Below are 12,529 nucleotides of genomic sequence, written 5' to 3'. Positions count from 1 at the left end.
GGTCCTTTTGCTGTATGTTAAGCAGTCTGAATTTCTCAGGAGTCCCTTCAGCACCCTACTGTGCATTGCTATTAGAGTGTCTCACCATGTAACACCCTCAAGCATATAAAGATTTCACGTCGTTGAGCTACTGCAAGGAAAGGGAAGGGAAGGTATCAGACTGTGCTTTGTTGCCTTCCTCTTCCTTGGTAACCTCTGAGTTTGTATGTATTTAGCATGTGTATGCTTAAAGACTTGCTCAGGTGATGGTATAAACATCACTTCATGTATTTAAACCGTGTTTCAATTTTCTCATTTGTTAAATGGGGATAAGTGTATCTACCTTAACTCTATAGGGTTATTATGAAGATGAAATGAGAAATTAATACATATAAATACTTAGAACTACCTCATAATTGAAAGTTTTCAGAAGGTATTAGATGGCATGATGATGGTGATGATAACAGTAATTAAAAATAGGTTAAAGAAAATTTTTGTCATTTTATAAATCTTACTCATAAAGTAACATTAGTTGCTTATACCATTAATATGGCTTTCAAATTTATTTGACTAAGTTGTTACTTGTAACTAGCCTAAATGGACTTCAGAGGCAAATTGAAATGTCTTCTTCCAGTTGAGAAAAGGCTTTAATTATGTAACTTTGGGGACATTTGACTTTCTTATCTTAGATACTTTGGGAACATAACAGGATAAGACATGAAAATATCTGTGTGCAGTGAATAATGTAATATAGCTGACCTGCACAAAAGATATAAACTGATAAAAAATGTTATGAAGGAAAGGAATTTAGTTCTTTGAGAATACTTATTAACAAGGGAATGATCTAGAATCTGGGCAGAGGAACGGCAGAAGAGGCTTCCCTTATCTTAAGGACCAGTAGGAGTGAAACAGGAAAGGATAGATATGGGACAGACAGACAGTGGGAATACCCTGAGCAAAGTTGTAGGTGTATCGTGCACCTAAATCTTGTTGATTATTGTTTTAGATTATGAAGTTACTTAGTGTATATCTATGCCAAAAGTTATATTGCATTGTCATACCTATAGCTATTAATTGACTCTACTGAAAAAACAATGTAACAGCACAGAAATATCACTTTAATGTGGTAATTTTTGTCCTTTTTATTGTCTCACTTTTTAAAATCTCACTAGCAGTGAAACCAGACATTTCAACAGTGTCTGCCTCTGACAAGCCTGCATTGTCAGAAGAGGAGATGGAGAGGAAGTCCAAATCTATCATTGATGAATTTCTACACATTAATGATTTTAAGGTAAATGAGATTTAAACAAGAAAGAAAGAAAGAAGTAGGACAGAAAGCCCTGTGACAAAGGTGTTTAGTAACGTGGTCTAAATCAGGTGTTATATGACTGAAAAGACTTGGATTGAGTGATCTAAATTCTGCATGGTTGTGCTTAACTCTGATACATTCTGCCAAGTATTCTTTCAAATTAATACTGTAGTTCAGGAAGTGGAGTGTTGGGAAGAGAAGACAATCCAGTCTAAACCAGGGAAAACCAAATTGACTTTGGTGTTAATGAGCCAAAACAACACAATCATTACGAGGTATTTCTTGTATCCAGTTGTACTGGCCATGGTCTTTTTAACATCATCCCCATGTTAACCTGAAGTATGGCTGGCATTATTTTTTTCTTTGTTTCATAATTGAAAAACTGAAGCACAAAGGGGCAAGTGATGTTCCAAGGTCAGATGGCCTAAGTGAGACATTTAAAGACATGGTTTTGAATTTGTCCCTCTTTAACCCTTACCTTCCCTCTGGGTTCATTTTAAGATGGTAGAGAGCAAGATACATACTGCCTGGCTTCATAACCCTACAGTCTATTGACAGAGACAGACGATGAAAGTTAACTCCACAAACAGTTATTTAAGTTTCAGGGTCTTAGGAGATCTTAATGAACTCTAGTGTGATGTTCTGAGGTCAGAAAAGGCTTTTTTTGTTGTTGTTGTTAAAATTGTCTGTTAAAACATATGTCAGATGTATTAACTACTTTTACTTTGGCATTATCAAAAATACTAAAGATACTTGAATTCTTGACAATATAGTCACTATCTGCTTTCTATGTACAAAAATCACCTCTGTTAGACAGGTTCTGTGGCACATGGCTTTAATCCCAGTGACTTGGCATGCTGAGGCAAAAGGATTTCAAGTTCAAGGCCAGCCTCAGCAATTTAGCAAGATCATGTCTCAAAATAAAACATGAAAAAGGGGCTGGGGATATGGCTCGGCACCCTCTGGTTCAGTCTCCAGTACCCAAAAAAAAAAAAAAAATCAACAACAAAAATTCACCTTGTTTATTTACAATCCAGCCCAGAAGCAAGGGGAAGTTTTTGATGATGAGTAGGATTAGGGCTGTTTTGTAGAAACCCTTGGAAATGCGCAAAATAAGTGAAGATTACTGAAAAAGAGCTGAAGAACATACCTGACATACTGTATTTTAACTGACTTCCTGGCAGAGGAGGAGTATTCTCATAAGCTGGCAACACAGCTCTTTTTCTTGCATGGAAGTAGGAAAACGTCAAAGACTTAGAAAATTGAGGGGCTGGAGTTGTGGCTCAGTGGTAGAGCACTTGCCTAGAATGCTTAAGGCACTGGGTTCGATTCTCAGCACTGCAATTAATAAATAAAGGTCCATTGACAACTAAAAAAATATTTTTAAAAACTTATCAAAAAAATTGAACAGCTATAGAAGATGTAAAGCCAGGTACAAAAAGGGAGAAAGCAGTGGAGCTTATCTTCAGACGTAATCTGATGGTTGTACAAAGTCAGCAAGTGACGAGCACTTTTAAAGATGAGCATGTGATGAACTGGGAGCACACACCTTGGGAACACTTGTGCGCAGCAGGAATGCCCTGTGCAGCATCACAAGCCCCAGCTAGGCCTGCAGTATGAAAGGGGCAGAGTTAGTTACAACTTCAGGATTTTATTTTGCAGAGTACTAGAGGCACTTGTACTGCCAAGTGGCTCTAAGGACCAGGTGATGATAGAGCACGTTCATTGAGGACTTACTTTGTGCCAGGTGCAGTTCCACATATTGTATATGTATTAGTTCTTATTTTACAAATAAGAAAGCTGAGATGGAAGGATATAAAAGTCACTTGCTCAAGATCTTAATGCTAATAAGCCAGACTTTTAGCTTCAGAGACCAAACTCTGCTTTATCTTATTCCTTTCAGGTACTGGTGTATCAGGCTAAGAATTATAGAGCACATCCTAAAAGGGGGGTTTCCCCTAACATCATCTTAGGAAGTGCTGTTGTTATTAACATTAATATAAATTAATATTTCTTGAACCCTTATTTTATGCCTGGCAGTGTGTCAAGTGCTTTCCTATACCTTTTTTTATATACACCCCTCTTAGTAACCTTATGATAGCAAGCATAGGCCAAAAGATCGTTCTACTCTTTAAGTCACTTATCATTAAGAGGCAGAGCCAGGAATCAAACCTTCATTTGTCAAGACTACTGCTACCTGGATGTAGTGTAGTATACGCAATGAATAATGTAGTCTGCTTTCATGGCACTTATGTTCTAGTGCAGAGACACAAACAAGACTGACCCTAAAGATAGGTCAGAAATAAATGAGTCATAGCTACAAAAAAACACAATGTTTTAGTATAGAGAAGTAATACTAGGTGATATGATAGCCAGTGAGGGGACAATGAGAAGACTGTAGGAGGTGTCATTTCCACTGAGAGCTGAGACAAGAAGAAACAAACCATGAGAAAATAAAATAGCAGGGCAAGGCTGTACATTGCTGTGATACAATTGGTTGACCCTTCATGGAGAAATAGTGACTGTTCCTGTTAGGGGACACACAGGTTATTTATGGAAAATGAAATACTTGAATTTATTACACCTTTTCCTGAAAAGGAATTGCAGCAATATTGATGAGCTTAAAATGAGGCAAAAACCCACAAGGATAACGAGCACTTGAAATAGGCAGAAGTAGCGTGACAGCTGGCCTGCGTGTGGCAGAAATATAGTATCATGAAAAGACAAAAAAGAGAAGGGGGCTGCTTTAGATTAGAAGAGTTTAAAGAGACATCATGGCATGGAACATTGGTTCTCAACAACAACAAAAAGCTATTTGGACTTTTGGGGACAATTAAAGAAATTTGAACATGTGCTACGTATCAGATGATGTTTTTATTGCCCTTGTGTCAGTATTGAAGTTTTTGGATATGTGGAAAGACAATCTAAATCGAAGTGAGACACATAGTTTTACACTGGCTTACTCTTAACTTTTCTGTAGTTCTGAAATATTTGTAGGTAAGGAGTTAACAGGGGAGTTGTTAAGTGGCAGAAGGGAAAGAGAGCAGTCCTGCCAAGACACCCAAAGGAGCCTTACTTCCTTCCCTCTGCAGTCAGGTGACTACCCTTCCCATGTGTAGCTTCCAAGAACAGCTACTTCCTGCAGAGGTCCAGCCAAAGGATTTTGGGCTAGTGTAGCAACAAAGCTGCTGTAGCTGAGGGCAGGGAGCTAGCACTGATGATCAGACAGCCTGGCTGTTGAGCTCTCATTCCCCAGAGCCCAGATATTAAGCTGTGCAGATCATTTTCATAGTGAGCTCCAGTTAACAAAGCCTCACACAGAAACATCCTCAAGAGGACTTTGGCACATAACCCTAACCGTATCACTTAAGGTTAGCATTCCTGAGGGAGATCTTTTTCATGGAGATGGCGAAGATCTCAACGTTCCCAGCCAAAGTATCCTGGGCTGCCAGGTTAATCATGGCATTGAATTTCTATGTCATACATACCATTTTCCACTTTTTAAAATGATCAGAAAACAGGTAAACACTGTGTAGAAAAATACATTTGGGCTCTGATCTTCTGATTGTTTTTTAAATAAAATTATTAACCTAAACATGTTAACCTTATGAAGATATAGCACGCACACACACACACCCCTATACACCCTCACCCGCCAAGAGACAGGATCTCCCTGTGTTGGCTAGACTGGCCTCAAACTCCTGGACTCAAGTGATTTTTCTGTTTCTGCCTCCTGAGGAGGCAAAAGATATACAGATGCATACCTTCATACCCAGCTTTCTTATCTAATATGACTGACTTGCCTCTATCAGCCTGTGTTTTACTGAACTTTATTATGTTAAATGAGCAAAAACTTCATAAACTGTCTTGTTAACAGAGTTTTCTACTGACTTTATCGTAAAAAAAAGATTTTAAGGTTATCCTGATACCAGATTTTGGAGCAAGACTTTATTTGCTGTTTGAACAGGAAGCCATGCAGTGTGTGGAAGAGCTGAGTGCCCAGGGCCTGCTACATGTTTTCGTGAGAACGGGAGTGGAGTCCACCCTCGAGAGGAGCCAGATCACCAGGGATCACATGGGCCAATTGCTCTATCAGCTCGTACAGTCAGAAAAACTCAGCAAACAGGACTTTTTCAAAGGGTCAGTATCCTCCTCAAGAGTGGCATTCAGTACCTAGCCTTCTTTTTCCATAAATGAAAATCCTGTCCACTGTAGAGTGTTGAGCCAATGTAATATGTTGATTATACATTGCTTGATTTGATGCTGTTTTGTAGATTGTGCTTGGACATAAAGGTTATCCTCTGATTTTTCTGTGTTTTATTGTTAGACCTGCATCATGATGTCAGTAATGAAGCTCATCTTAGCCTCAGGGAAACTCTGAGATCTTCACCACCTCATTTACATGTAAACCTGCATGTTCTTTGAAAGGGGAGAGTTTACTTTGTTAGAAAAATTCTGGAAAATTGACTTAAAGCTTTATCCTTTCAATGAACCATGGTTATTTGGGCCAGGAAGTGTTCTACTCCAGCCCCATAGCAGTGTAACTCCATTTTCTTAATGATTTTCACTATTCAGTTTGACTTCACTGTAATTCTTGCCGGTGACTGGTTGGTGAAGTTTGGCTATCTTTAGCATTGTATCCCCATTTGATCAAGTTCTGGTGTATTTATGGTGCACCTTTACCAATAAGTGCACAGATTAGGTTCTTTGTGGTTCAGCCACAGAATCTTACCCTGGCTGAGATTTTTAAATCAATGTTTAAGCTGGACACAGTCATGCACACCTGTAATCCCAGTGACTTGGGAGGCTGAGGCAGGAGGATTACAAGTCCAAAGCCAGCCTTGGCAACTTTCCAAGACCCTGTCTCAAAATTTAAAATAAAAAGGACTGGGGATGTGGCTCAGTGGTTAAGCACCCCTGGGTTCAATCCCTGGTATGTATGAATGAATGAATAAATTAATTATGTAAGTATATGGTAGAAAATTGCATATGATAAAAAAATTTCTTTTTGATTATTGGTTACCAAATTTTGCACCAAATGTAAGCATGGAATCACATGCAATTCTGACAGATAACCAGGAACTAAGACCTGAGGTTTAGACTTCAAACTCCAATCTACCATCTGATACTCACTTGAGTGTATGCTCATTGAATTGATGGCAGTAAGAATTCCTTTGGAAGCTTCTTTTTTTAAATCTTTTTTTAGTTATCAGTGAACTTTTTTATATTTTTATTTATTTACATGTGGTGCTGAGTATTGAACCTAGGGCCTCGCACATCCCAGGCAAGCACTCTACTACTGAGCCACAATTCACAATTCCAGCCCCGCTTACGAAGCTTTTTTGCCAAGCTTATTATTCTAAATTGTATTCACATACCGTGAAATGCCTCCTTGTACCTTATGGTGTCATTTCAGATATGATTAACCTCTTAGGATCTGACTATTAAATGCCATGTTGAATGTTCTTAGGAGTAATTATTCAGTTAATTTTGAAAAGAATGATGACATTGTTGTTCAGGTCCTAGAAAATTCATTATTACCCTAGGATCATTAAGAAGTTATCTTTCAGTAGCAAACTGGATTTACCTAAATTAAGTGAATGGCTAGATTAAGGCCATTTGAACCAGTTAACTTATTAAGAAATTTTGGCAAAGCCAGGATGATTTCCCAGTTTTATAAGAGAAATCTGTGCTTTACTGTAATAACAGCAAGTAAGAGCAAATGAAAGTACCTGCACTCTCACAATCAAACTGTAGTCTCTGACCCCCAACCAACCTGAAAAGTAGATTCAAGCTCCTACAGTCTGCAGTCATTGTATCTTTCTCTATTGCTTTGTAAGGATTTACTTTTGTTCCCCAGACTGTTCTGGAAATGAGAATGCTAGATTAAGTATCTAAGAAGTATAGTCTATTTCAGCTGGCCATAACTCTGAACTTGTGAGATACTAGTTTCTCAGTTGCATTCCCCTTTTTGTGATTTCCTCGGGGAAAACTGTCATCAGACTTGGTGTTTACACTCTCATTAAGGGTGGTACTATTGCTGCTGCTTGGAAAAACTATCACAACTATGATATGATAATAATATCACAGCTATTTACGGCATTTCTGTGTCTCAACAATTCATCATTTTGCATCATTGTTTCCTGCTGTATTTCAATGGTTCAGGCCTCACCTTTGATAATGAAGTTAGACCTAACCTGCCATCATTAAACCAAGTCTTGTACAAGTTGTGGAGATATATTTGACAATACAGCACCTACCTTTTCCTAAGATGGAAACAAAGGGATAGCCCTATGTCATTATCCATCAAGAACCTTCTTAAAAGATCAGAATTGCATAGTCCATATGTTCAGATAGGCCATTTCACTCCCAACACCTAGAAGATCTCTGCTCTTTCAGAGTATTGTTCAGGAGCACCTGAGATCAGCGCCCTTGGGTGCTTCTGCTGCTAAGATGTCAATTTCTGAGTAGTCAGGGAAGCAGTTTCTGCCAGCTCTCCAAGCCAGGGATGACTCGGGAAGTATGGGAAAGCAGAAGACTTCCAGGTGTGTGGTCCCCTTGACCCAGCTGATAATCTCATCTCATATTATGTTTTCTTCAGAGCATACACTACTATAGTATCCTGAAATGGAAGTTTCAAATAGGTTTTATACGTAAATCTTAGATTCTTTGGAATTTTCCTAAAAGATCCCATACAACTGTAAGTATAGTAGTTGCTGTATGTAAAACCTCCACAAAGAGTACTTCAAGCCATCCTTTGGGAATTTTCAGTACTTGAATCTAAACACTTCATGATACAAATTAGGAATATAGGTGGGTAGGTTTCTGTACATTAGTATACATTACTCTGTAGGTAAATTCATTTTAAACTGTTGATATAGTCATTTTCATGATTTTAGAAAACTGCTATTTAAAAACTGTCTAGTAAGAATAGTTGAGGGCAGTTTCATTATCAGCCACAGAATTGGAATGACTTTGAAAGTATAATAAATAAATTAAAACCAAAGTAGTAAAACTTGGAGTTATGATAGCCACAAAATACATGCCCTGACAGCAAGCTTGATACCTCTTTCTTGACTACTTTCCTTTAACTCTTATTACCACAAGAGAATTACACCTTGGAAAGAGAGCTTACAGTAGACATGCATTCTGAGTTTCAAATGCAGAATTGCTGAGGTGCTATTTAACAGTGAAGACCCTTTTTGTTCACATAGATAAGATCTGCTATAAGTTATCTTTATTATAATCCTTTGAAGATATGATACTGGAATATAAGAAAGCTTTTCATCTTTTTTATTTATTTATTCTTTTTTATCTGTATTACATAATCTATTTTTTAAAATATTTTTTTAGTTGTAGATGGACACAATACCTTTATTTATTTATTTTATGTGGTGCTGAGGATCAAACCCAGTGCCTCATACATACTAGGCAGGTGCTCTACCACTGAGCTACAACCCCAGCCTAGCATTGGAATTTTGATAGGGATTGTATTGAATCTGTAGATAACTTCGGGTGGTCTGGTCTGGATGTTTACCAGTTTTTAATCTTCTAATCTTTGAATTTGAAATATCTTTCATTAGTGTTATAAAAGTTTTCAGTGTACAGATCTTTTACCTCCCTGGTTAAATTTACACCTAAATAATTTTGTTGTGTCGTTGCTATTATGAATGGGATTTTCTTTCTCTTTTGTTGTGCAGTACTGAGAATCGAACTCAGGGGTGCTTCACTCAAGCTACCTCCCCACCCCTTTTTTATTTTTCAAGACAGGGTTTCAGGCTATCCTCAAACTTGTGATTCTCCTTCCTCAGGCTCTTGAGTTGCTGGGATTACAGGTGTGTACCACAACACCTGGCTCTAAATGCAACTGTTTTCTTAATTTACTTTTTGGCGAGTTTGTTACCAGTTTATAGAAATGCAACTGATATTCCTGTGTGTAGTCTAGTGGATGTGCTGGCTACTGCATACCAAGAGACAAAGATGTGGTGTAGCTGCATTTCATTTCTTCAGCCTGTAGAAGTTATGTATTATGCAAGGTATAATTCTAGGCTATATAGTAGTGCAGAGATAAAGATAATTACCTAGAGCACTACATACCTAGCCTTTTGTTTTACAATCATGCAAAAGGATTTAGTGATGACAAATTTTAAAAAATAAGTTCCACAGCCTTGTTCTATGGAAAACTATGTTCAACCAAAAAATTGTTTCTTATCAGTATTATGTGTTTGACCACTAATTGTATTCTATTCACCATGGTGAACTCACTGATCAAGAAATAGAAAACTGGCACTGTAGTCCCAGTGACTAGGGAGACTGAAGCAAGAGAATCCCAAATTCAAGGCCAGCCTCAACAGCTTAGTGAGGTCTTAAGCAACTTAGTGAGACCCTGTCTTGAAATGAAGAATAAAAAGGGCTGGGGATGTGGTTCAGTGGTTGAGCACCCCTGGATTTAATCCCTAGTACCCCCCCAAAAAAAATCAGTTGGGGGAGAGAGAGAAATAAAAAAATAAGGCAATGTAAGTATTATCTTTCACTTTTGGTATGAGATGATCATAACTGCTATACTGGTGAAAGGACAGAATGGCTGCAGTTATCTCTTGGGTACATTAAATAGCTTAATCTATAACCCACAGAATTAATTGGCAGGATCAGGTGATTAACCCAGAAATCCTGGATTCCTGCCCGACGATGTTCCATCAGTGGCACACGAATAGCTGAAAAGTATGCCTGTAATGAGAACAGCCAGGTGTCTGCAGCATGGCAAGTAGATATCAAACAATTGTAAACAATGAGGTCAGTAAGTTGAAAGTAAAGATTCATGAAACCCAGAGTTAGATAATGTGGCTGGAACTCCATACTGTTTTGAAATAGCAGCTCAAGAAATGTGAACCTGCCTTGTAGTGGGAGCTCTTTTTAAGTGAAAAATTTAAATCCTATGTAGGCTTCTAAGCTGAGTGGCATATTCTGGCTAAAATCTAGAACTACAGTGAAAAAGCACACACAAATTTAGAACTTGGAAAAAATATGAATACAAGGTAGTGCCAGCTCTTGACCTCTTCATTCATTCTTCCCATGTGCCATTCAGTCTTGTGTATGTCTCCTTCAGCTCTGCTTTTGTACTTTTAAATATGTTCTGTATTCACCCACTTAACAAAGTCTCAAATTGTGTACACTTCTGAACAAATAGCTGATATTTTCAGCCCAAAGAAGGCTGCTTATGTATTATATTTGACTTCCCTAAGTTTCATGTTTGATTCCCAATTATCTTACTTCACATTGGGTATTTTATTTATATTTTATTATAAATAAATATTATTTTATATTTATACTTATATTTTATATCATAAAAGCCTAAAACCATTAGCTTTTCTTTGTGGTGTAATAGTACCGATGATGATAATGTTAGTAACATCAGACTCTTTTCTGTCCATCCAGATTTTCCATCACAAGATCCTCCAGGGCAAGGACTTTAGTCTTTTTTTCTCTTTTGTGTTTAGCCTGCATTACAGTGTTTACTTGGTGCTTCTGACTGACTTGAAGGATATAATTTTCAACTTTATAGTATGGGATTAAATTGGATAACCCAGAACTTTATACAACTGTTTCATTATTAAAGTCTTTCAAATGTCATCTCCATACAGAAGTATTTTCTGGTTCCTGCTCTTGAGAGCATTAGCCCTGTCACAAGTTTCCTTTTGTCTCTTCGCTCTTTCTCCCACACACTAAGCTCTTTAAGAATGGCAATTTATTTACCAGCCACTTTATGGCCAGACCAACGCCTGATAGCTTGATATGTATTTGTTAAGTGACTGATTTTTGGTCTCTTTATTTAATTTTAACTTTCGAATTATATTTGTATTGAGTTTTTTCCTGTTCTTTTTCAGTTTTTTAGAAACCTTGGAATTGGCAGATGACATGGCCATTGATATTCCCCATATATGGTTATACCTTGCTGAACTGGTGACCCCCATGTTAAAAGAAGGTGGAATCTCTATGAGAGAAGTTATCATGTAAGTTATTTTTGTTTCTTTTGATGTGTATAAAATTATACTGACACAAAACTCACCACCTGCCTTTCTAGCATTATCATCCCATTAGTGGCTCTGAAGACTCTTAGACACAGCCTGTGGCTCTCTGCCTTCTGATTTTATTGTGAAGATGTTAGTGGCTTTGCACTGGAGACAGACCGAGGATGTGATAGTCCTATGCTCCACTGAGGGTAGTAGTGGTGATTGTTGGTAGCACTCCAGTCATATAACTGGAAGACAATCACTTCTAGAAGCTTAATGTTGATCTGGCTGTTGTGTCTGTCATTGCCTCAGTGCTGTCAGAATTTATGTTTTCACATTGTAGGGTGTCAGACTGGTATATGCACAGTACATGTTCATGGTTACAATGAAAGTATTGCTATATTTGCCTGCGAGTGGGGAATGAATATTGCATTGTATAGACCAGTACTTCTTCAAAATGCCAATATTTCCCCCAAAACTGTTCTCTGAGGTGCTGGGGATTCAAACCCTGGTCCGTGTGCACACAAGGCAAGCGCTTTGCGACCTGAGCTATTTGCCTACTCCTTCCCCCAAAACTGTTGATATATGAAAATCAAACTCTGCATACTGTTGTCTCTTCCTTTTTTTTGAGATGCACAAAGCATATTATGGCACACAGAGGATTATGAGAATCCTATAATAAGACAATGAAAATGATTTAGCTTTAATTCAGCATTCCCTCACTTAGTCGATGAAAGTATCCTTTTCTTTGAGGAATCCTAGTATCATTGCCATCCTGTGAAACACAGTTTGGGAAATACTGAATCAGACTGAAAAAATTGGTCCCTTTCTGTTTCATCCATATTCTAAAGAAAAGTTTTCCTTTTTACAAACATTTTGTAACTAAGCTTCACAATTCTATTACCTAAGAAGGTACTTCTCTACTTTCTGCTTGAAGCAGAACTTAGTAAATAGATTACTAAGTGAGACTGATCTTTTTGTTGCTTCCCTCACTAAAGTGGCTAAAGAAAAAGACAAAACCCAGGATTTCTGACATCCCTATTCTGCTTCTCTAGGAAGCATAAGGTGGCCCTAAAGTCTCCAAAAGCCTTACACTGAGAAGGACTTAGAGCAGGTCCTAGAACTTTGACCTGTCAGCTGTTACTTGGGTTGCAAAGTGTCTGTTTGGCACACATTTTTGCATACTACTTTAGAACAGAGAATTTCTTTGGAGGTACTTAATCACTGCTCT

General features: G+C 37.8%; 1 protein-coding gene across 36 annotated transcripts in view; it reads left to right on the top strand.

Annotated features, from left to right (window-relative positions):
- EIF4G3 (eukaryotic translation initiation factor 4 gamma 3) overlaps positions 1 to 12,529 on the top strand; it is a 283,828-nt gene that overhangs the window by 254,841 nt on the left and 16,458 nt on the right. For 19 of the 36 annotated variants that reach the window (XM_079100300.1, XM_079100311.1, XM_079100303.1 and 16 more), the window contains 3 exons: positions 1,152 to 1,270; positions 5,256 to 5,428; positions 11,173 to 11,298. In XM_079100300.1, coding sequence (XP_078956426.1) covers positions 1,152 to 1,270; positions 5,256 to 5,428; positions 11,173 to 11,298 — 418 coding nt within the window. The remainder of the gene's footprint in view (positions 1 to 1,151; positions 1,271 to 5,255; positions 5,429 to 11,172; positions 11,299 to 12,529) is intronic. The other 17 variants (XM_079100314.1, XM_079100313.1, XM_079100308.1 and 14 more) reach the window with 1 other exon arrangement.

The sequence above is a fragment of the Sciurus vulgaris genome (assembly GCF_902686455.1).
Source record: "Sciurus vulgaris genome assembly, chromosome: 1".
NCBI lineage: Eukaryota > Metazoa > Chordata > Mammalia > Rodentia > Sciuridae > Sciurus > Sciurus vulgaris.
The sequence above is the reverse complement of the archived record's forward strand: the minus strand, read 5'-3'. Positions and strand labels throughout refer to the sequence as shown.